Source organism: Pogoniulus pusillus, chromosome 4 (genome assembly GCF_015220805.1).
Source record: "Pogoniulus pusillus isolate bPogPus1 chromosome 4, bPogPus1.pri, whole genome shotgun sequence".
Classification (NCBI taxonomy): Eukaryota; Metazoa; Chordata; class Aves; order Piciformes; family Lybiidae; genus Pogoniulus; species Pogoniulus pusillus.
The window spans coordinates 18278461-18303494 of record NC_087267.1 but is presented as its reverse complement, the minus strand read 5'-3'; the positions used below and the strand labels follow the sequence as shown (position 1 = coordinate 18303494).

The 25034-nt window shown below is 46.3% G+C and overlaps 1 protein-coding gene across 2 annotated transcripts in view; it reads right to left on the bottom strand.

Annotated features, from left to right (window-relative positions):
• DUSP16 (dual specificity phosphatase 16) overlaps nucleotides 1–25034 on the bottom strand; it is a 68990-nt gene that overhangs the window by 7905 nt on the left and 36051 nt on the right. For both annotated transcript variants that reach the window (XM_064142293.1, XM_064142292.1), the window contains exons 3-7: nucleotides 18554–19151; nucleotides 17009–17147; nucleotides 5345–5508; nucleotides 1104–1263; nucleotides 301–424 (exon numbers count right to left, since the gene is read on the bottom strand). In XM_064142293.1, coding sequence (XP_063998363.1) covers nucleotides 301–424; nucleotides 1104–1263; nucleotides 5345–5508; nucleotides 17009–17147; nucleotides 18554–18784 — 818 coding nt within the window. In that variant the 5' untranslated portion in view covers nucleotides 18785–19151. The remainder of the gene's footprint in view (nucleotides 1–300; nucleotides 425–1103; nucleotides 1264–5344; nucleotides 5509–17008; nucleotides 17148–18553; nucleotides 19152–25034) is intronic.

The window sequence follows — 25034 nt, the reverse complement described above, 5'->3', positions numbered from 1 at the left end:
GGGAGGTAGCTGAGGCCCCATCTCTGGAGCTACTCAAAGTGAAGCTGAACAAGGCTCTGAGCAACCTGCTCTAGTGGAGGATGTCCCTGCTGACTGCAGTGGGATTGGACTGGATGACCTTTGGAGGTCACTTCCTATCCAGACCATTCTATGATTGGAAGCAAGAGTGTGCAGAGCCCAGTCAACTGCCAGAAAATTAATACATTTGCTCCTACTCTTAGTTATACAACATTTTATCGTGCACCTTAAAAAGAAGCCAACAAGCACAAGAATTAGTATGGGGGTAAAGGTTGTGCCTACCTGTAAGCTTCATCCAAGGACATATCCATTCTCTTCATGATGTAAGCGATGGCGATGGTGGCAGAGCGTGATATTCCAGCCAGGCAGTGCACCAAGACATGGCCATTTGAGGCTTTTGCTTTCTCTGCACAGCAAAGAGATGAGCAAGTGTCAAAGCCAGCAGCATTACAGCATGGTGGAAGGCTTGCACAGAAAGCAGTCATTTGTAACTGTACAAAGCAGCCCAATGTGCCACAGCTAACTGCAGACTTCATGGAAGCTTGGCACAAAAATCCCTTCTTTTCTCTAGCACTGCACAGCACCAAGTGTAGAACAAACTCTTGAGGACATGAGAAGCTTACTGCACCTTGTGAAGTACACACAGACAAACCTCTTTAGATGGCTGTGAGAGGAGATTGCTCCCAATTTTATATGCCAGTACAGAGCACGCATTCCTGCTGGAACCACTTGGCCAGTTCAGATCTGACTAACTCAATTCTCAAAGCTGAGGACAAGATTTGGATGTCCATTCATCTAATTCGCTCTCTGCAGATGTAGATCAGGCATCTACCTGGCTGCCAGGAAGCAGAGTTGTGCTCTTTAAAGGTGTCTTTACTCCATAGGTGATGGAGCACGTAGTGGCAGAATCTCTCCCTGTTATTTTACTTCTGTGCTTACCAAGTACTGGTGCTATGTAGGTAGATCCTTAGGGTGTATTCATACCACCCTGGAAGCACTCAAGTCTTCTCCAGTCAAAACAGCAAGGCAGACTAAAATGGAATCCAGAAACTGTTTTAAAGAGAGCAGTGAAATTTTCTCCTCACCTATAAAATCCACTGATTTATCCAGCCAGGGCAAAATCTTCTCACAAAAGCTGTCATTCACAGGCACTCTCAGGAAATGGGATTCTGGAATAAAATCAGGCTTTGGACAAGTATTGCTGGCATTCAGTACGTAGCAAATGTCATTCTGCTGCATCAGCTCCTGTAAAACAGAGAAAGATTAAGCCTAGAGAAGTCAAATGGGACCTCTGTCACACTGTGAAGCTAAAAAAAAACCTGCAGGTTGTGGTGGGACTGCTCTAGGTGCACTTTTGTGTGTGAAAAAGATAATTCCTCAGCTTTTAATTCTCCGTGTTTTACTGAGAGCCCTCAGTGTGTGCAGGTAACACCAAGAGTGCAAAGCCCATAGAAACCAAGCTAACATCAGCAAGGATGGCAGAATTCTTCCTGCCACAAGGAAGCATCACATTATGGAATGTTTAGCTTAAATCCTCACCCTGCAGTCTGACTAGACAGCCACACACTTCCCATAGAGAGTTTGCTGCCTTCAATATCTGTTTTCTGAATCCAACATCTAAGACTTAGCTTGCTCCAGCACAGATAATGGTGAGAAACACCAAAGGAAACTGATGCCTCCTGCAGTCACTTCTTGAAGTGTTTGTGGACTTACTTGTCTCTAAGGCAATGCACAAAACTCACTCAAAGCCCTGCAGGAAAAGAGCTGAGCTGGGGCTGAAGACCCTGATTAAGATCATTTTCACATAATGCTAATGGCAGTTCTGCAGGAGTTCTGCTTCATGGTTTACAATCCTGTAGTTACATTCTGGTTCCCCCAGCATGAGAAGAGCACAGAGCTGGTGAGAGAGTCCAGAGGAAGCCACAAAGATGATCCAAAGGCTGCAGAACCTCTGCTATGAGGACAGGGTGAAGGAGCTGGGGTTGTTCAGCCTGGAGAAGAGTCTGGGGAGACCTCAGAGCTGCCTCCCAATCCCTGAAGGAATCCTCCAGGAAGGCTGCAGAGGGACTTTTCCTGAGGGTGTCTAGAGACAAGGACAAAGGGGAATGGTTTGAAGCTGAGGGAGAGCAGGGTTACACTGGATCTAAGGAAGAAGTTCTTCCATATGAGGGTGGTGAGACTCTGGAATAGACTGCCCAGGAAGGCTGTGGCTGCCTTCTTCCTGGAGGGGTGTTGAAGGCCAGGTTGGATGAAGCCTTGAGCATCTGAGTCTAGTTGAGAGGTGTCCATGCCTACGGTGGGGAGGGTTGAGTAGATGAGCTCTGAGGTCCCTTCAAACCTGAGCCATTCTAGGATTATGATTTAGATCACTACACTGAACCCCTGCCCTGCAGCTGTCACTGCAAAAAGGTGGGTGAAGAAGACCTGAAATAGCAGCTGTGAAAGAGTATGCAAGGTCATGAACTTTATCATGGATAAAGAAGAGAGGCAATGAAGGTATCTCTAACAAATGGACTGCCATGATCTGTGTTTGTTCAGAACATGGCTAAGGGGTGCTGTTAGGCTTGATACATTTGGAAGAACAGAAATCCTCATTAGTTTTTTTAAAGCAGAAGTGCTGGTGGCCTGGAGAGTCCAACCACCATGATTCCACAGGGGTTTGAGGTGGAATTAATTATCCAAACAGGAAAGAGAAGGCTGCTGCTGCCAAGCCTGAAACCTCTGAGCCAGAAAGCCACCCAAAAGTGTGTTAGTGCTTGTGTTTGAGAGTAAGGCTAAAGAAATAAGTTCTGCCTTCCTCTGTTGTGAAGCATCAATCATTCTTGTGCCAAATGCTCCCATATAATAACCATAACAGTGCCTTCTTTGTAAGGCACATGGGAGGACGAAGTGAGTTATGATGGGAGGAAGATCCTGAAATGCCAATGCTAACAGATTTGTGAGAAGAAGGTAAATGCTCTTTTGTCAGCCTATGTACACTTTATGACTTGTTTAATCTGAAAGCTGATGGCACTCTGAAATGTTATTTTGTTCCAGGAAATAAAATCCAGGTCTGGAAGAAAATGAAATAGTTCTGCAAGTAGCTTTTAGGTTCACAGTTTAAATGCTGGTACAAAACATGGGAAGTAAGCAGGAGGTTCCTTCAGGCTCATAACAGCAGGATGTTTTCTCTTACGTTAGAGTCCAGAAGGGACACTGTCACTCCTGTCTGGGTTAGTTTGCCTTTCACACAGACCAGCAAAGATCTTCTTTAAAAGGAAGTAAATCTCATCAGGAGTAGTAAATATAAACTGGCTTGCATACAGCTCTCTAAGAAATCATAGAATGGTTTGGGTTGGAGGAGACCTCCAAAGCTCATCCAGTCCAACCTCCCAGCAGTCAGCAGGGACATCCTCCACTAGATCAGTTTGCTCAGAGCCTTGTCCAGCCTGACCTTGAATATCTCCAGGCATGGGGCCTCAACTACTCTTGTGGAAGGCCAATAGGCCTAAAACATGTCCAGCTTGCCCTACCCTTCTGCTGATGGGGGAAGCAAGGGTGGGAGGAAAACAAAGGCTTGGGCCATTATGTCCCCTCCCAACGTGATAAACAGGTACCCACAGGTGTTTATGCAGTTATTGGTGTCTTGCCCAAATAATGGTAAGCAAGCCCTGGTTTCACCTAATATGGTCAGTTTTGGCAAAGTGCCATTCTGACTGGTGAATCTCTGTGGACAAAGGAGCCATTACACTTGGGCAAATAACATAAATGGAGCTAAGTCGCAAGCACTGTATTCTGCTCTGCTTCACTGCTTTGTTCTGCCTCATTCTTCAGACCAGCTTAGCTTTGATGTCTGAGCTTTGACTACCTGGAAACTTGCTGTGCCTCAGGTTTACCAGGAGAAGGCATTAAGTGTCTCACAACGTGGAGAGAAGTCTGCAAGACATCCTGCCTGTACCTCTGCACCGAGTCTGGAGTCAAAGAGGAACCAGGATCAGTTCAGAGATTGTCTGCCTCTTTCCCAGCACCCTGTTAGAGCCTGGGAAGATCTAGAAGCCTCAATGCTACTAAGACACTGACAGACTCCCTTCAAGTGTTTGGGTACTGTCTGGAAACTCGAAGTCAGTCCCAGGAATCTGGAGAGGATGCTTTGTGAATAAATATTCAAAAGCCTCTCTAGAACTGAATTCTATTGTGCCTTCTGCCTCAGCAGAAAGGAGCCTCTCAGGTCTCCCTTGAGGGCAAGTGACATATTGGCTGCAAAATTCTCTTTCCAAAATAGTTTAATGTTTGTTATATTATTGCTAGTAATATTTTAAGTGTTCTAGATTCTCTGTTTATTTCCCTTTGTGTAATACTTTCCATGACTGGGCAAAGAACCTATTATTAAAAAATACGGTCTGTGCTGAGATTGCCAAACATCAAAATTAATAAATTATATTAATTTAGGAACAGATCCTGCCCATACCATTACAATGGTACTGGGAGCTGGGGTTGTTTAGCCTAGAGAAAAGGAGGCTCAGGGGTGACCTCATTGCTGTCTACAACTACCTGAAGGGAGGTTGTAGCCAGGTGGGGTTGGTCTCTTCTCCCAGGCAAGCAGCAACAGAACAAGGGGACACAGTCTCAAGTTGTGCCTGGGGAAGTATAGGCTGGATGTTAGGAGGAAGTTGTTGGCAGAGAGAGTGATTGGCATTGGAATGGGCTGCCCAGGGAGGTGGTGGAGTCACCATCCCTGGAGGTGTTCAAGAAAAGCCTGGATGAGGCACTTAGTGCCATGGTTTGGTTGACTGGATAGGGCTGGGGGATAGGTTGGACTGGATGATCCTGGAGGTCTCTTCCAACCTGGATGATTCTATGAACTAACTCCCAGGGCAACCTGTTGCAGTGTTCCATCACCCTCATGGTTCAGAACTTGTTCCTCCCATCCAATCTAAATCTACTCTTCTCTCATTTCAAACCATTGCCCTCACCCTGTCACTGCAGGCCTTTGCAAACAGTCCTTCTGCAGCCTTCTTGCAATCCCCTTCAGGTACCGACAAGCTGGCAGATCTAAAATGATGCACATTTGGTCTAAAACCTGTATGAAATCTAAATGCATTATTAATAATGCATAAATGCATAATTAAGCCAATATGCTAGGGTGAAGCCCTCCTTCCCTCTCCCCAATCCAAGTATTTAATGCCAAATGTGTTTCACACAGTTTTCCATAGCTTACTCTAGACAGCTATTTATTTACTTTAGATGTTTAAGAGCTGTGAAGATGCCATAGGACAGAAGCATGGACAAAGACATGAGGAGGTTGTACACTCATCCAAGTGAATAACGTGGCACCCAGAATGCTCACCTTGTTGAGGACGTCCCTCTGACACCCCAGATAGAGGTGAGGCAGGATTCTGGTTGGGCCAGTGTTGGAGACAGGTAGGCAGGGCTGAGAAATGCAAGTAGGGATGAGTGGAGATTTTCCTTCACAGAGACCCGGGAAGGAGCTGGAGAAGTCAGCAAATCCACCTAGGAGAAGAGCAGGATGGAATTAGTTTACAAGCAGGTTTGTGGGGCTTAACCCGCTACCAGAAAGCAGCATTTCTGTTGCAGGAGATGGGGCAGTGTTAAGGGGCAGCATAAGGAAAAGCTTTCTCACTGTGAGGGTGCCAGAGCCCTGGAACAGGCTGCCCAGAGAGGTTGTGGAGTCTCCTTCTCTGGAGACCTTCCAAACCAACCTGGAAGTATTCCTGTGTGACCTGGCCTGGGTGATCCTGCTCTGGCTAGGGGCTTGGACTCAGTGATCTCCAGAGGTCCCTTCCAACCCCTAATATTCTGTGACTCTGTGTGTCTCTTCCTGAGGTACCATGACTGTGCAGAACAAGCAAGCAAGGCCTGGTTGTGACTTCCCACTCTGCTTGGAATGTTTAGTTCTCTCTATTTCCATCTCTCAGGAGTTTTTGGTGTTTCTTTTTATTCTTAATGATATATGGAAAGGAGACTTTAAAACAACAGTCACAGCACCCACCACACCAACAGTGCACACACCTTTTCCTTTCCACCCCAGCAAGCTGTTTTCAGAACAGCTCCTTCTGTGTCAGGTCTATAATTAGACTTCATTAAGAAAATGTCTGTTTGGTAAAGACATCAAGATGGGCTTATTGATGTTTGCTTTTTACCACATTCTAAACTCCAAGCCCAAACCATGCTCATACTTCATCTTTGTAAGTCTGAAAGAGCCACTGGAGGAGGCAGCTGCTAAAACCAGTACATTCTAGGCCTTTCTTGACTGTTTTCACCCTTTCACAGCCAACCAGAAAGGCTGTAAGTTGCAAATCACAGTGAAAATCCCCAGCTACTTCCTCAAATTAAAGCATAAAGTGGAATTTTCAGTGGAGGAAGAGTAATTACAACCTGTGCAGAACAAGGCACCCTTTTTATCACCCAAGAAGTGAAGTATTAACATGCCAAATCTGCCAGATGCCATTATCTGCAGACAACAAACTGTTTTGTCCAGGCTTGCACTGCCATTACCTAAATCCTGCTTATTTTGGGGATTTAAAAAACTCTATCTTTAATAAATATAGAAAAAACACATTGGTGTATCAGCTCAATGAGAAGAAGCAGCCAGCAAGCAGATTTCAGAACAAGAAGTTTTATCAGCAACAATTCCTGCTCAGTCTCCTGACTTAAAAAATTAAATTAAAAAAAAACAGGAAACCATTTGTCTCTTCTGCTAGGTAACTGACCTGAGACAACCAGGACAGTGCTTAGAATGAAAATAGGAGTGTGAGACTGGACTGCATGGGAGCAGTGGGGGGAATGCTATGCTAAGGCACTACCTATCACAGAGCCATACCCCTGAGCTGAAGGATCTAGTCTAGGAACACAGTAAAGGCTTGGCTCTGACATACAATCCTAGAATGGCTTGGAAGGGACCTCAGAGATCAGCTCCTCCAACCTCCCCACCATGGGCAGAGACATCTCTCAACTAGACTCAACTACTCAAGGCCTCATCCAACCTGACCTTCACCACCCCCAGGCGTAAGGCAGCCACAGCCTCCTTGGGCAGCCTATTCCAGATTATCACCACCTGAAGACTGAAGAATTTCTTCCTCAGATCCAGTCTAACCCTGCTCTCCCTCAGCTTCAAACCATTCCCCCTTGTCCTGTCTCTGGACTCCCTCAAGAAAAGTCTCTCTGTGGCCTTCCTCGAGGATCAGGGATTAGAAAGCAGCTCTAAGGTCCTCCTGGAGTCCTCTCCACAGCAAGCTGAACAACCTCAGCTCCCTCAGCTGTCCTCACAGGAGAGGTGCTGCAGCCCTTGGATCACTCAGTCCACCAGCTCTGTGTCCTTATGCTGGGGACACCAGAACTGGAGGCAAGGTTGGAGATGGAGTCTCCCAAGAGTGAGCAAAAACTGTGATCAACAAGCTGACACTGCATTTCTTCTGGGATAATTTCTTACCACTTCTTTGTAAAGGCAGCCATGAAATGGAATTTGGAATGAAAGAAAGGTGAGAAAAATGTGTTCACATCACTTCCTGTGATACCCAAGAGCCTGTCAGCTACAGCTCAAAGCAGAGTCCTAGCAGTTGCTCTTTGTGCCCACAGCCTGGCAGCAAAGTCTGACATCCTCTACAGCTTTTGGAGACCAGAAGAGCAGCTCTTCACTGTCACACTAAGCAAACATGGTTTTCAAACAAGTAATTTGAGGGGTTGCAGAATTGAAGACTTCCCACTTGCTTTCAGTGCCCCTGTCACAGCAGATTCTTGGGAGCTACTGCAGCCTCAGCTCCCAAGGGCCTTTCCTGAATAGCTGGGTCCCACGTGGCACTGCTGCTTCGTCACACCAGCAAAACCACAATCAGCTCAGCTCAACCCAAAACTGCTACTCAGGGACAGACACTAATTTGAGGCTCTGCACTACAGCAGTGCTCATTTCCATAGGGCTTACAAGAACTTCCATTACTTTTTTCATTTAATTACTCCTTTTGTGAAACCTTATTGAAGCTTACCAACAAGCTTAAACATCTTTTGTGGGTGACAGCAGTGAGACAGACAACATGGCAGCTCTTGTGAGCTTGGCTTCCCTAGAACTCCAGGGTAAGAAAAGCCTGTGAAGTGTTTTACACAACATCCTCACGGATCCAGCTGGCCCTGCAGCCCTAAATGCTGCACAAAGCATGCACAGGAAGATACTGCCTTGTGCTGCTGATGGAGAAATAAAGAGACAGTAAATATGTTTGGTTGTCAGAGGTCATGGAGGCTGCTGCAAAAGCCCAAGGACAATGCAGACTGGTAAGGGAGAAATGTGATTTCTCTTAAGGACCATTTCAACTGGATGCTTCTTTCCAGCTCCGCTTTGGATTCTGACTGTTCAGAAAAGGCAAGCCAAAGGGAAAAAATCAGCTTTATCTAATGAATCCATGAAAACAGATTAGAAAAAACTCCCCTCCTTTTACCACAAGGCCTAATGGTCTGCCAGTTCATCAGTGTTAACTCAGCATCAAACACAATTATCTTGAAGCAGGGAGTGGGAAAGGTCTAAAATCCAAGTGGTGAGTCAAACCCCACAGACTACATGCATGTACTAGAAAAGGATTGCAAGGTGGAGACTTTGGAGCTTGTGGATTTGGCAGAAGAGTCCAATGACTTTGGTTAAGTCCATCTTCATTAATGACACCAATTATTCCTACATTTTATATAGCCATTTATGATCACATGATATTAAGGGTTGGAAGGGACCCAAGGAGATCATCAAGTCCAACCCCCCCCTGCCAGAGCAGGAACACACAATCTAGCACACATCACAGAGGAACACATCCCTTTGGAAAGGAAGACTAAAAGAGCAGCAAAATTTGCAGCTGCCTCTACAAACCAATATTTAGACCCTGTCATTTTAGGTGAGCCTTACTCACCTTTGCATCCACCAAAGCTATGCACTAGAGTGCATTTTCATCTTGACCTCTTTTCTCTCTTTTAGAATTTGTTGCTGTAAATATTGGGTAGTTTTAGGCACATAACACAGCACTACCGGAAACTATGCTAAAGAAAATAAAACCCACTTTAACCAGCACTGCAGCTAAGAGAAAATACACAAAACTAGCGTTTGCTTTGCCTCCCAACAAATCAGAGCCTCTTAATGCTGGGACTTCACAGCACTTCCATAGGCACGTTCCCATGGAACATTAAATGTTTATCTAAAAGCTGCAGTATAGATTTTTCCCTTGCCCTGAGGAAGGCAAGTTGTAAACTTTCTGACTAACACGTTTTATGAATCTACAATGTTTCCACTGTTGAAAGGAGCTGCAGACCTCCACCGGCCTTTACAATTGCAGCATTCCAGCGCTGCTCCGCAGGGACACTTGCCGTTTTCCATGACACAGGCTGAGGCTGGAGAGCCCGCTTAGCAGCACTGCCACCCCCTCCCCCTCTACATCCCCTTCTCATCAGCCGCAGGGAGTCCTTCCACTGGATTCAGGGTTTGCCGGGTGTTTTGCTTACAGCAGCTCTCAGAAAGTGGCCCCCTTCTGCCAGGTGTTTTACAAGCACAGTAGCAAGGGAAGTTCTTTGCCCTGGAGGGTTTCTGCCTTTGGTAAGACGAGGTTAATAGGCAGGTTAAATAAACAAGGTTGGGGGGGGGGGGAGAATGAAGTCAAGCCCCCTCTCCCACCCAAGTGGCACACGGGCAAGTCAGACTAAGGAAAAGTAAAGAAAGCACATTGGACACTCACACTTGCCCTCTCTGACTTTTTTTCCTCTTTACCTCTCCCCCACATCCAAAACCCCTTCATCATCATTTCAGTCAATGAAGTTTCACAAGCATACAGAGGTATCCAAAACAAAAGTAAATTTACCGAGTTATCCTCAGGTTTGGGAAATGTTGTGAGAGCTCCAGACGGGTCAAACTCTGCTCTCTCACAATAGACAGTGAGTAGATATACATCTGAAAGTGATAAACCCTGCTCCCATTCTGCCAGTGCTTAACACCATCAGGGCACAGAGCTGCAGCTGAAGTACCAAGGGGGGAGGCCATTCACACAGCACTGCTGCCTGTAGCCAAGGGTCCCTGTTTTTCTATGCTCATTAAAAACTGATGGAGAGGGAGACTTTTGGAGAGGCTGATTCAGAGCTGAGCTTGTCTCTGGCTCTCATCTCCTCCCCAATGTCACTGGCTGGCTTCCTTCCATGGGTTGTGAGATCACCCAGGGAATGCTATGCTCCTGTGGCAAAATTTTTACCTCTTCCATTTGAGATTTGCTTCTGATGGCATCAACCAGTCAGAGCATCAGGGAAGCTGGCATCAGTGTGCAACCATCCTTTCCTTCCTAAACACTGGCAGGAGATCTGACAGCTCATTCTTGCTGTAATTATTTCAACTTGCAGAGCAGCTGAACAACCCAAGCTCCCTCAAACTATTCTCATAGCACAGGTGCTCCAGTCCTTGGATCATCTTTATGGCCCTCCTCTGGACACTCCAATAGCTCTATGTCCTTCCTATGATGGGGAACACCAAGTATTTAATCTCCTGGATCATGGAACAATTTCTTTACTGCAAGGGTAGTGGGACAGTTTGCCCAGGGAGGTAGGTGAGGCCCCATCCTTGGAGTTATTCAAGGCTCAAGAGGGTTCTGGGCAACCTGATCTAATCGAGGATGTTCCTGCTTTCTTACTGCAGAGAGGGTTAGACCAGATGACGTTTGGAGGTCCCTTCCAAACCAGACCATTCTATTACTCTATGATCTCTGTGTCCCTCTTAGGCGAGGGCCACGTCAGAGGTGAGCAATGGCTTGCAAAGTTGCAGCAGAAAGGTTGCCTTTTGCAACAGTCCCTGGCTAATCCCTCACCGCTCTGTCTCCAGGACCTTTGCCCACTGGCACTGAACTCTGCTGATTCCTTCTGTACTCACTCAGCTTGTGACTTCACTCCCTGCCCACTGCACATCACCTGCACTCCTCATTGAACAGGACATTAATAATTCAAGCATTTCTGCTTATCACAGTGGCAGCTTATTAGAGAGCTCTTGTGTTAGCAAAATCCATTCAATAGCTCACTGCTGACATTTTTAACAGGCAGGAGGGATCAGCAGGCAGTTCACTGCCAGCACTACCTCCTGACAGGGTGACTGTACCCACAGTTCAGCCATGGGCTTGGGAGGAAAGCCTACAGCTCCCCAGCTCAGTGCTCCTGCAAGTACATAGGTGGGCTTTATGCTGGGCAGCTAGAAAAATTTGTCATTCACTGCTAGTAAATCTCTGGCAACCTGTGTAGCAAGCTGCACAGAGAAGTTTATGGACCCCTTTTCAAGTGGAAGGGATAAACAGCTTCATCTCCAACCATGAAGCAAGTTTTCTACAAACAAGACTGCAGTAATACACAACCCTGATTAAATCTGCAGCTCAGGGGGATTCTCTGTAATGAAAGGCACGGCTCCAGTTTTACAAGGACTTGTAGTGATAGGAGAGGGAATGGCTTTAAGCTTGAGGAGGGCAGATTTATACTGGAGATTAGAAAGGAATTCTTTACAGTGAGGGCGGTGAGACACTGAAACAGGTTGCCCAGGGACGTTGTGGATGCCTCCTCCCTGGAGGTGTTCAAGGCCAGGCTGGATAAGGCTAGTGGGAAGTGTCCCTGCCCATGACAGGGGGATTGGAACTGGATAACCTTTAAGGTCCCTTCCAACCTAAGCCATTCTATGACTCTCAACATAGTCATGTACAAATCTATACCTCAGCAGATAGGTCCTGAGTGCAGGTTCTAACAAAACACTGAACTCCTCTTCTGCCCTGACACTTCAGGTGGTGGTACATTACTTAAGTTTTACACACTGGTTGTTCTCAGTGCCATTCAATTGTCATGGTGCAGCAAGTCTAAGTGTCAGTTCAGTAACTTACAGAAAAACATGGGTTTTGTGGTGTCCTGGAAATGCAGCCTACTGGGCCTGCAGCACTAACAAGTTCTTTAGAGTTCAGTGAAACTGTCTCTGTGATTCTGAAGGACTCTGAAGCTTGGCTTAGTCCTTCTTGGATATTTACTGTTGCTCTACATCCACCCCAGAAGAACTACAGACTGATTTGGGTTGGAAGGGATTTCCAAAGCTCATCCAGCCCAACTCCCCTGCAGTCAGCAGGGACATCCTCCACTACAGCAGGCTGCTCAGAGCCTTGTCCAGCCTCACACTGAATATCTCCAGGGATGGGGCCTCAATCACCTCCCTGGGCAACTTGTTGAAGTGTTCCAGCACCCTCATGCTAAAGAACTTGTTCCTCACATCCAATCTAAATCTGCACTTCTCCCATTTCAAACCGTTGCCCTCATCCTGTCACTGCAGGACTTTGCAAACAGGCTTGTTCAGCCTAGAGAAGACTCTGTGGGACCTTACAATAGCTGAAGGGATCCTGCAGGAAGGCTGCAGAGGGACTTTTCATTAGTGTGTCTAGAGGAAGGACAAGAGGGAATGGTTTGAAGCAGAGGGAGAGTAGGGTTAGACTGGATCTTAGGAAGAAGTTAACTCTTATTTAACTCAGTGGAATAGATGCAACAATAGAAGTGGGGTTAAGCCTTCAGTCTCCACATTTAATTATTTCATGCACTGTTAAAAAATGAAGAACCAAACCAAATATTTAAATTCCTGAAAACATTCCCCACTGGATTATAAATATTTTTATGAGGTTAGATCAAGAGCTTAAACTAATTGGAAAAGGGTTCCTTTGAGGTCTTTACATTAGTTACCTCAATGAAAAACACCCTCCAGGGCAGAGCATACCTTTAAGAACAGCCTAGAGAAAACAAACAAACAAAACAACCACCAAAAAACCAACCACCTCACTGAGTGCTCACAAATGAGAGGAAGCAGAAAGAACAGATGCAGGAACTTCAGATATTTCTTAATTGTTACTTATTCTATTCCAACCCCCAAAAAATATTTTTCTACCTCAAAACATTTAGTTAAGGTCACTATTGGAATTAAACCAGATTGAGTGTCACAGGGGAAGCTCAAGTCCAAAGGTTTTACTTTTTACACAAGGCACTGACCTCTCTTCTCATTATGGGCCATAAACATTAATGAGGGTTCGTCAGCAGCCTGCTGAGGCAAGATATTTTATCTGGCTTCCTAGAGCCACCTATCAACAACCCGCACAGAACCTTCCAGAAGACCGTATCTAGCACCTTCTCCTTCAACCCACAGCCCAAAAGGCTGTGTTTGTAACGTGGACAGGGTTTTAGTAGATGTAAAACAACAAGGAGGCTGTGAAGTGTATTTTGTCACGTAAAGCTTAAAACCAGAGCAAACTCGTTAGCAGAGATGGAAATGGCTGAAAGCTGAAGGAATAGAGTTGGCATTAATCACTCTACTACCAATTCACCTTTGGGGGCATTTCCTGCCACAAGCACCCATAAAAAAACACTTTCCTTGGATGTCCCTTTTGTTCTTACACTCTGCTACCACTCGTTTTCAAGTCAAGGTTGTTTCTGCACTCAGAAATACTACTTAACAAAAAATAATATTCAGTTCTTTACAAATGCTTCTGACATGCTAAAAGAAAGATCCTCCTTTCTGTAAGAGCTTTAACACACCAGGGTCCCTTTCCCTCCCCCTCTAACATTCAAACTAATCTTTACCAGCTGTATGTGGCTAAGTTCACCTCTGCTAGCTACTGTGCATTAGTGTCTTGCACATGGTTTAACTTGCATTTTCAGCTTGAACAGACCATTACCATGAGATAGACATAAAAAGATAATTAACTAAGTAACTCATTCTCCTAGTATCATTGTGATACATGCAACTGGTGTCTGCCCAGACTGTGAGCTGAGGAACAGTTCCTTCCTGATTCTGTCCATTCCTACAGACAAGTCTGAGGATGGAGACACTCTGATCAGGAAAAAGATCAAGGACATGTCTCCTGCAACTCATTTCTAGATGGACAGCAGAAGGAAGGCAGTGACACTCCTCGCTGCTTGGCCTTATTAATGCCAACTAGGCCCCCAATTCCTTGCCACAAGATCTAACTCCCAGTTATTAGAGAGCTGTGTCCCTTTCTATCATGGAACTTGTGAATAGTCTTTATTGCTGCATGGAGTTTTATGGTGCTTCTGATTATTAATCTCCTTCAGGATAGATGAACAGAGGGGAGTATGTGAACAAAAAGAGAGTTTCTTAAGAGACATGAACTACTTCTAGGCTGGCCTGGTTTTTAAGTACCAGTTTTAAATTCCAAGGAATACAAATCAAGTATTTAATCTTGGGGCCAATAACTGCGCACCTGAGGGATGGCAAAGATCTCAGGTCCAGCCAGCATGGGTTTAGGAAGGGCAGATCCTGCCTTTCTAACCTGATCTCCTTCTATGATCAGGTGACTCGCTTGCTGGATGTGGGGAGGCCTGTGGATGTGCTCTATCTGGACTTCAGCAAGGCCTTTGACACTGTCCCCCACAGCAAACTGCTGGCTAAGCTGTCAGCCCGTGGCTTGGATGGTAACACTCTGTGCTGGGTTAGGAACTGGCTGGAGGGCCGGACCCAGAGAGTGGTGGTGAATGGTGCCACATCCAGCTGGCGGCCAGTCACTAGTGGTGTCCCTCAGGGATCTGTGCTGGGCCCCATCCTCTTTAACATCTTCATAGATGATCTGGATGAGGGCATCGAGTCAGTTATCAGCAAGTTTGCAGATGACACTAAGCTGGGGGCAGATGTGACTGAGTTGGAGGGCAGAAGGGCTCTGCAGCGGGACCTTGACCGCCTGGACAGATGGGCAGAGGCCAATGGGATGGCATTCAATAGCTCGAAGTGCAGGGTGCTGCACTTTGGCCACAACAACCCCATGCAGAGATACAGCCTGGGGTCGGAGTGGCTGGAGAGCAGCCAGACAGAGAGGGATCTGGGGGTACTGATTGATACCCACCTGAACATGAGCCAGCAGTGTGCCCAGGTGGCCAAGAGAGCCAGTGGCATCCTGGCCTGCATCAGGAATGGTGTGGTCAGCAGGAGCAGGGAGGTCATTCTGCCCCTGTACTCTGCACTGGTCAGACCACACCTTGAGTACTGTGTTCAGTTCTGGGCCCCCCAGTTTAGGAAGGACACTGAGATGCTTGAGCGTGTCCAGAGAAGGGCGACGAGGCTGGTGAGAGGCCTTGAGCACAGCCCTACGAGGAGAGGCTGAGGGAGCTGGGATTGTTTAGCCTGGAGAAGAGGAGGCTCAGGGGTGACCTTATTGCTGTCTACAACTACCTGAAGGGTGGTTGTGGCCAGGGGGAGGTTGCTCTCTTCTCTCAGGTGGCCAGCTCCAAAACAAGAGGACACAGCCTCAGGCTGCGCCAGGGGAAATTTCGTCTCGAGGTAAGGAGAAAGTTCTTCACTGAGAGAGTCATTGGACACTGGAATGGACTGCCTGGGGGGGTGGTGGAGTCGTCGTCCCTGGGGCAGTTCAAGGCAAGGTTGGATGTGGCACTTGGTGCCATGGTCTAACCTTGGGCACTGTGGTAAAGGGTTGGACTTGATGATCTGTGAGGTCTCTTCCAACCTTGGTGATACTGTGATCTCTTACATGAAGCATTTGCTGTGCCTAGACACCAGACAGTTACCTTGTGGCTCACAGAGAGTTCCTTAATGTAGTCCACAACCCACTGCTTAGTTTGCTGTAAGCACAGCTCGCACCAGCACCAGGTGCACTGCTCCAGCTGCAGGAAATTTTCACTTTCTCTGTACTCACTTTGGAAATGGTTCAAGAAAGGTTCTCTCACTAACACAAACACCTCCCTATCTCCACAAACCTCAGTGAAACCTTGCTATGAGGATGCACCTCACTGGATTCCTTTCCCTTTCTCTCATCATTATTCAGCCCAACAGCAGTTTTAACATTTCTCAGAGGTTCTGGATACCCTTTACTAGATCACTGACTGAGCAACTGCAGTGGATTCTCTGCTTACATTCCTCATTCTCTCCTCTTTCATCATTGCATCTACTCTGCACCGCTCCTTGTTCCTTCTGTTCTGGTCTACTGTGCCATGACAAAATTAACGATGTAAGTGCATGGAGTGGGTCCAGAGGAAGGAAACAAAGATAATCAGGGGCTGAAGCACCTCTGCTATGAGAACAGACTGAGGGAGCTGTGGTTGTTCAGCCTGGAGAAGGGAAGGCTCCAGACACACCTAACAGCAGTCTTCCAGCACCTGAAGGGGGCTCCAAGAAGGCAGCAGAGGGACTGTTTGCAAAGGCCTGCAGTAACAGGATGAGGGCAGTGGTTTGAAATTAGAGAAGAGCAGATTTAGATCGGATGGAAGTAACAAGTTCTGCATCATGAGGGTGCTGGAACACTGCAACAGGTTGCCCAGTGAGACAGTGGAGGCCCCATCCCTGGAGATACTCAAGGTGAGTCTGGACAAGGCTCTGAGCAACCTGCTCTAGTAGAGGATGTCCCTGCTGACTGCACAGGGGTTGGGCTGGATGAGCTTTGGAGGTTACTTCCAATTCAAACCATTCTATCATTCTATGTGAACATAACAAATCCTGCATTATAAGGACCTGCATTTCCATGGATGTTTTGACCTGGGATTAAAAACAAAAGCAATGGGGGCTGAGGGAGAGCTTGCTAGAGTACTGCCAGTGAAGGAGCTGAAGTTTAAAAAGCTACACAACATCATCTCCATTACTCTGGGAGATCATTCCTCTTCTTATTGTAGTCACTACTAATTCAGCAAGGAAAAAATTTTCCTCTAAGCACATACACTATTGAAAGTCCAGGGAAGCACCTTTCTTTTTCTATTTTTGACCCTAAAATGGCAGATCTGTCTAAAAAACCTTCAAGCAATTTGCATTTACAAAGCATAAATACAGCTCCTGAAGGAGGCAACTGCTAAGCACTGTAGATACTGCAAGTGTCACTAGGTGCATAAAGAACCAGAGAAAAAGCTGGGCGAGGATTGAAGTCCATATCAGCATTGTCGCAAAGCTGTGCACACATCTATTAGAACAATAACATTTTCTTTCTTCTCTTTAATCAGGGAATTATTTTTTTTCTTGATATCATACCTGAAAGCAGATACACAGAGCTGAAATTCTTCTCCAATTTGCCCAGGAGCACAGTAAGAAAGCAGTCAGATGAAAGAGAGGTCACATCTTTAGAGTTTTGGTCATACACCACCACTTCCTGCTTGCAATCAATCTCAATCTGAAACACAAGTAACGCAGGATCAGATATGAAGGAGGGAAAGGATTAAAGCACCACTTCATCACCTCTTTTAGGGTGCCCACATTTGCTCTCCAGCAGTTTGGGTACACATACTGCATCCAGCTCTGGAGTCAGCACAGCAAAGACAAAGAGCTAGTGGAGCAGGTCCACCAAAATTATCAGGGGGATGGAGCACCTCTGCTATGAAGACAGGCTGAGCGAGCTGGGATTGTTCAGCCTGGAAAAGAGAAGGCTCCAGGGAAACTTAAGAGCAGCCTGCCAGTAACTGAAAGGGGCTCCAAGAAGGCTGCAGAGGGACTGTTTGCAAAGGCCTGCAGTGACAGGACGAGGGCTATGGCTTGAAATGAGAGAAGAGATTTAGATTGCATGTGAGGAACAAGTTCTTTAGCAGGAGGGTGTTGGAACACTGCAATAGGTTGCACAGGGAAGTAATTCAGGCCCCATGCCTGGACATAATCAAGGTGAGGCTGGACAAGGCTCTAAGCAACCTGCTGTAGTGGAGGATGTCCCTGCTGACTACAGAGGAGTTGGACTGGATGAGCTATGGAGGTCCCTTCCAATCCAAACCATTCTTTGATTCTATGGTTTCATAGACAGCTGTATGCAAACCAGATTTTATTTTACACTTCATAGACCTGATGAGATTAAGATCCTCTTAGAGTTCGTAAATTGATTATTTGTCCCAAGCTGAAGCCCTCTCTGCAAATTTCTGCCACGAGACAGTTTTAGGTCACTTGTAAAATGCTCTCTCTTCAGCTTGGTTGGTTTGTTTAAAAACTAAGCTTTCTTAAAGAAGGCCCTACCTCAGATTCTGTTTCTGGGGTTGTGGTTTGGGTTTTGTTTTGCATACAGAGAGTAAAGGGACCTTAAATTGCCTAAAGCAGGCATATGTTGGCCATTGATACAACTGTATGTGTAAAATAGGCTTTAGATACATACTACTACTAGAAGAAGCTCCAGTTTTTATCATGTCAAAGCAAGACTATAATGGATTAGTTCTGTACCCAAAACATTTGAAAGAAGGACCAATGGATATAAAACCCCCAAACCAGACCCCAAAGAAGCCTTCCAAGTTGAGAAGCAGAATGTTTCCTGCCTTAGCTATAGACATTTTAAAGACTGTACTTTGCAAGACATTATGAGAACCCTGAGAGGATTCTGAGTCATTTCTAAATCCTTCCCCATTACTCTGTCACTTATGGGAGAGAGAAGGCTACAAAAAATCCCAGAGATAAGAGTCTCTTGGAACAGCTAAGAGCCCAGTAAAATTCAGTCTCCTAGTTTTGGGGGTTTGATAATTAAATACCTAAATAGAAATTCTTTGAAGTTGCTTTGCAGGCAGTCCTTTAAACAGATAAAAGGAATAAGAGGAAAATGAGCCCTACCTTGTGTTTTGCTGAATGCTGAATGAGCTCCGTAATCAAAACTTTGTCCTGCTGCAGCCTCCTCTTCATCAGCTTGGAGCAGTTGATGTTGATGGCATCCAAGACGTGGGACGTGTTGTATTCCACAAAGGGACGGCTATCAATCAGCAGCAACTTCTCAGTGCCACCCTCCAGCAAAGCCACCAACTTCTCAGCCACGATGAGTTGAGTCCCGATCATCTCATCAGCCATGACAACAATGAGGCCTCTTTCACCACCTCCCTCTCCAATGCACTGCGATGATGTAATGGCTGTGTACTCAAAGGCTTAGCCACAGCATTGTACCAGCAGTGTATGAGGTCATGCTGGTGGTGACCGGCAAAAGCGAAGTTAAATCCATTTTCAGCAAGGGCTCTTCAGCTGAATGGTTCCTCTTGCTTGCAGGGGATGTGCTGTTAGAGAGGGCTTGCTCCACAAAGCAGCCCCTCACATCTGATTCAGCAGATGACTATGGAGTAGCCATTTCACAACTCACACAAAAGATGCTTTCTGGCTGCTGCTGCATGACATCATTGTTTACCTTTGCTCCCACCCATCAGCCTTACGCTGGACTAAGAGCCTGGAAGAGGGGGAAGATGAGAAAAAAACAAAACCAAAACCAAACAGAAAACAGATGAGGCCATGAAAATTTCCAGAACAAAACACTGAGCTGTGAGGCTGACTGCACAGTGATCTATACCAACCAATACATGCACTCCTGAAGAGGCTCCCCTCTCTGCTACATGTGCCAAACACCTACTGAGTGTATTTGCAAGCACAGCCTCTGAATCTATTCCAATGATCTTGCCTAGACAATTATCTTCTATTTCAGGCGGCATACCCTGCCTTAATTGCAGACTTTTGTTGCCACCAGCTCTGTCTCTCCACAAGACTCTGTCAGAATATAATGAAGAGATACTGCCCTAAATCGTGGTGCTCCTTTCAATAGCAAAAACTAATTAAATGCATTTCAGCATTTCACCAAGTTGTAAAATGAGTTAAGATAGACTTTCAAAGTTTAAAGCTTTGGAAAGAATTTCACAGACCAGCACTGCAAGTCAGGGAACTGAAACTGTAAAAAAAGAAAGGGCAAAACTTAGGTCCAGCTCTCTCCTTGAAGAGCCTGGTTGAAGAGAAACCAGGACAACAAGATGCTACACCAGGACACAAGCATGGTGTTTGAATTAATGATTAGACATGGAGGAGAGGTCTTATGAACATACTGCTGAGAGGCACAGCAGTGAGCACTGTCTCTGGCTTTTATGGAGTAGGTGGGACAGTTACAAGAGGCGCAGGACACCTCTCACACATGCCAAATAATACCTGAAGCAAACTGCACTTCTGTAAAATTAGAGCCTGGCAACATCTGAACCACATCTGCTCAAACAGCCAGCATCAGAGCAGCAGAAAAACCTGATGTTCTTCACTGCTTCTTTGTATTCCTGTCTGAGAGTTCTCCTCAGGCTTTTCATACTCACAAAACACACTTTGACAGAACAAGGTCCTGTAGGAACACTCCTCAAAGGAGCTACCACAAGAAATTTAACTGCATTTTAGCAGCTACAGACACAACAGAAAACATGAGTCAACTTGCTTTTTGCTCTCACAGTTCAAAACTTGGCCTCTTGGTGCAATTAAGGATTTTGAGAGACAGTTGTCTCCTTAAGGATGCGAAAATCCACTCTAAAGGAATCAGAAGGCACACTTTCAGCTGCTCTTGTACTCAACTCCAGCAACAGGGGACATCTGACACCTGAGGGTGGTGACTTCTTCAGTGGACGTTGCAGAGCTCACAAGTGAGACTTTGTGCATAAAAGGACAAGTCTGACAGAGTTCCTCACCTCCTTAGTGTGGCAGACTGAAGTGAGCAATATGGGCTCAAATCAGTGGAGAGTAAAAGGCAGCCAAGCAAGAAACCAGGTTTCTCTGGTGTGTGTGTGTCTCACAAGCATTCCCCTTTCCTGTTTGGGGAAGCAATTTTAGCTCAGCAAAACTAAAGCAATGTCTCTTGCATGAGGCCAAGTTTGTCTTTGAGCAACTCTCAGGTCATTTTTGGGGCATGCCACTCAGCCTGTGACCCAAGCAACCTGTCACCTCTGCTTTCTGCTAGCTGAGACAAAGTAAAGTAACACAAAATGGAAATGGACAGAGGAAATAAAAAAATGTAATGGATTGACACGCTTGAGACACCAAAGCATTTGCCAACAGAAGCGAGTTAGGAGGATACAGCTCCGGAGCCCTCACAACAGGAAGGACACGAAGCTGGCGGAGCTGGCCCAGAGGAAGGCCACAACAATGATCAAAGGGCTGGAGCACCTCTGCTGCAAGTACAGGCTGAGAGATCCAGGGTTATTCAGCCTGGAGAAGAGAAGGCTCCAGGGAAACCTAGTAGCAGCCTTCCAGTACCTGAAGAAGACTACAAGAAAGCTGGGAAGGGACTTTTGAAAAGGGCTTGTAGTGACAGGATGAGAGGAAATGGAATGAAACTTGAGGAGGACAGATTTAGAGTGGAGATAAGGAAGAATTTCTTTACAGTGAGGGTGGTGAGACACTGAAACAGGTTGCCAAGGCAGGTCATGGATGACCCCTCCCTGGAGGTGTTGAAGGCCAGGTTGGATGAGACCTTGAGCAAGCTGGTCTAGTGGGAAGTGTCCCTGAGGTAGGGGGTTGGAACTGGATAATCTTTAAGGTCCTTTAGAACCCAAACCATTCCATGAATCTATGAGACCTCTACTGTTTACTTAAAGTAGGAGCCTGCCAGGTTCTCTTGTTTAGATACGTCCCAAAGAAGAGTCCCAGAGTCTGACAGTACCAGAAACAGAATTAAAACAAAAGCCCACTTGATACAACTGTTGTTCCTCCCCTGCCCAGTGGAACTGTTTCTGTCAAAACAGACTTGCAGTCACAGTAACCTGAGGTGACATCCCTGGTAATACTTTGCAGCCATGGGCAGAATGTTGTCAGGGTTACCAGGTAGCTAGCTGATCATCTGAAAGCCTTAGTTAAAATGATCCTTGTCTGGTAGCTAACTTGGCTTAGGTTCCTTACATGCTCTTTACCCAGTCACCTTACATCACTAGTTTGAATTCTTAAGAGCCTACTGAAACACAGGTCTATCAAAGGAGAGTGAAATCTGAGCAAGGAGCAAGCATTTAGAAGGTATGAAATGCACCCACACTGAAAGCTGTAACTTGAAGTTCGTATGTTTTTAACAGTCTCCTTTTCAGAATTCTGTAGTTTGTCAGCTGCTTTGTTTTCCTGTTATTACTTAGCCTTTAAGTCAGAGCTTTACCCATCAAAACAAACTGTCTAGCTCACGAACAAACTGTCTAGCTCACAAGGGAGCTGAAGCCAATTCCCACTAGAGTCAGTGGAAAAGTTTTCATTGAGTTCAGTGGGGTTGGTATCTGCCAGCCTTTGATACAAATAAAAGAGAACCAAAATTCATGACAGAACACGTTACAGGAAACAAATAAATAAATAAGAAACAGAAAAAGCAGAATATTTATGTCTGAAAAAGAACACAATCATCAAGTTTCACTTTTATCACACCCCCCTGCATAATGGCAGAGTCATTTGATAGCATAAAAGCTCTGGCTCTGTAGCATTAGAGCCAGAGCAAAGAATAAACCCAGTTCTGTCAACCTCATGGCTGCCCATGGGAAATCTCCTGCTCCGGTTGCATTGCTACATCAGACTGGCATGAAATAAGCTTCCTTTAGTTTTCTTTTTGTATTCTTAAAGTGAAGTTGTACCTTTTGCAGAATTTAATTTCTTGAAGGCCAGTGGCACAATGGGGTGTATGAAAAGGGGTGTGGTGAGTAGGTAGAGAGTTCAAGAGGGACAGGGAGAGAGTCCAAGGGAGGGCCATGAAGATGATTAGGGCACTGGAGCATTTTTCTTATGAAGAGAGAGGCTGGGAGACCTGGGGCTCTTTAGCCTGGAAAAGACAAGACTGAGAAGGGATCTGATCAATGCTTATCAATATCTACAGCATGGAGGTTGAGAGGAGGGAGCAGGGCTGTTTTCAGTGGTACCCAGCGACAGGACAAAGGGCAATGTGTACAAACTACAACACAGAATGTAAGGCAAAAATTTTTCACTTTGAGGGTGATGGAGCATTGGACCAGACTGCCCAGAGAGGGCTCTTTCTCTGGAGACTTCCAAACTCCACCTCCCCAGGAAGTGTTCCTGTGCAACCTGCTTTAGGTGAACCTGCTTTAAACAGGAGACTTAGACTCAATGATCTCCAGAGGCCTCTTCCAAGCCCTACCATTCTGTGCTTCCGTGATCTCCCATACAAACAACACTGCATCTCCCACTGCCACCACGAACTACAGGATCTCTCTTTGCTTCATGGATTCTGTCCTCGTCCCAAATGGCTTAGACGGAGGGAAGAAGGCAACCACATACCTGGAAGCCTGATGTTTAAGTTGTGCAAGTGATTCTGCAGTCACAATAACTCCCAATTTCTACAACCACCACTTTGCCTCCAAGCAATTCCTTTCCATCACAGCACAACACCTGGAGTTCTCTCAGCCTTCGGCTCCTACGAAAGCAACTATTTTGAAAGAGGCAGGTGTAGTAAGAGTATATTTCTAACATTTTCAGGATGACATTCTAATTCTGCTTGGGATAAGGAACTAGCAAAGAGCTTCAAGAAGCCTTCCAACAGTGGCTAACAGACTTAGAATCATAGAATCAACCAGGTTGGAAGAGACCTCCAAGATCATCCAGTCCAAACTAGCACCCAGCCCTGTCCAGTCAACCAGACCATGGCACTCAGTGCCTCATTCAGGCTTTTCTTGAACACCTCCAAGGACAGTAACTCCACCACCTCCCTGGGCAGCCCATTCCAATGCCAATCACTCTCTCTGCCAACAACTTCCTCCTAACATCCAGCCTATACTTCCCCAGGCACAACTTGAGACTGTGTCCCCTTGTTCTGTTGCTGCTTGCCTGGGAGAAGAGACCGACCCCACCTGGCTACAACCTCCCTTCAGGTAGTTGTAGACAGCAATGAGGCCACCCCTGAGTCTCCTCTTCTCCAGGCTGCACACCCCCAGCTCCCTCAGCCTCTCCTCATAGGGTTTGTGTTCCAGGCCTCTCACCAGCTTTGTTGCCCTTCTCTGGACATGTTCCAGCACCTCAACATCTCTCTTGAATTGAGGAGCCCAGAACTGGACACAGTACTCAAGGTGTGGCCTGACCAGTGCTGAGTACAGGGCAAGAATAATCTCCCTCATCCTACTGGCCACACTGATCCTGATGCAGGCCAGGATGCCATTGGCTCTCTTGGCCACCTGGGCACACTGCTGGCTCATCTTCAGCTACTATCTATCAGTACCCCCAGGTTCCTTTCCTCCTAGCTGCTTTCCAGCTACTCTGTCCACAGCCTGTAGCGCTGCTTCGGGTTGTTGTGGCCAAAGTGTAGAACCCTGCACTTGGCCTTGTTAAATCTCATCCCATTGGCCTCTGCCCACCCATCCAGCCTGTCCAGGTCCCTCTGCGGGGCCCTCCTACCTTCCAACAGATCCACACCTGCTCCTAGCTTGGTGTCATCTGCAAATTTACTGATGCTGGACTCAGTCCCCTCGTCCAGATCATCAATAAAGATATTGAACAGGACTGGGCCCAGCACTGATCCTTGGGGAACACCACTAGTGACAGCTGCCAAATGGATGTGGCACCATTCACCACCACCCTTTGGGCTCTGCCATCCAGCCAGTTCTTGACCCAGCACAGTGTGAATCTGTCTAAGCCATGAGCTGCCAGCTTGGCTAGGAGCCTGCTGTGGCAGATGGTGTCAAAGGTTTTGCTGAAGTCCACAGCCTGCCCCACATTCACCAGGCGGGTAACTCGATCATAAAAGGAGATCAGGTTGGTGAGACATCTGCCTTACATAAGAAGACAACCATGGAAATTGAACCTTGGTGTTGTAAAAACTCAGCAGTATCGTTCCAGACATCACTAATGTCTGCTTTGTCAGGTGCCTACAGCAGTGATCCCAGGTACGCCACAGCTACATGGCAAAATACCAACAAAACCACTTTACAGCACCTGAACATGAGAAGGCCCTGAAGAGCATCTTTTGCCTGCTCAGCCTGAGATACCTGCAGGAGTTGATTTTTTTTTTTAGAAGTGTATTTTCTGCTTTCTAGAGGCAAAGAGATACAGATGCGAGAGAAACAATATCCTCTCCTCCAGTCAAATCCCCTTCCAGGTTTCTCAGAATGATTGCTAGCATATGAAACCCACAAGCTGAACCAAAACACAGAAGTAGGAGACCCTAAACTGCAGGACACATGCCACTGCTGCCACATCAGCTGTTTCCAAATGACTCCTTTGGCTTCAGCGTCATTGAGCTGGGAGCTACCAGTGCCAATACCATCAGCAGCAGGTCCTCCTAGCACAGTCTGTGCTAGTTTGAAGCTAGCTAGAATGTTTTGGTGAGAAGAACTAG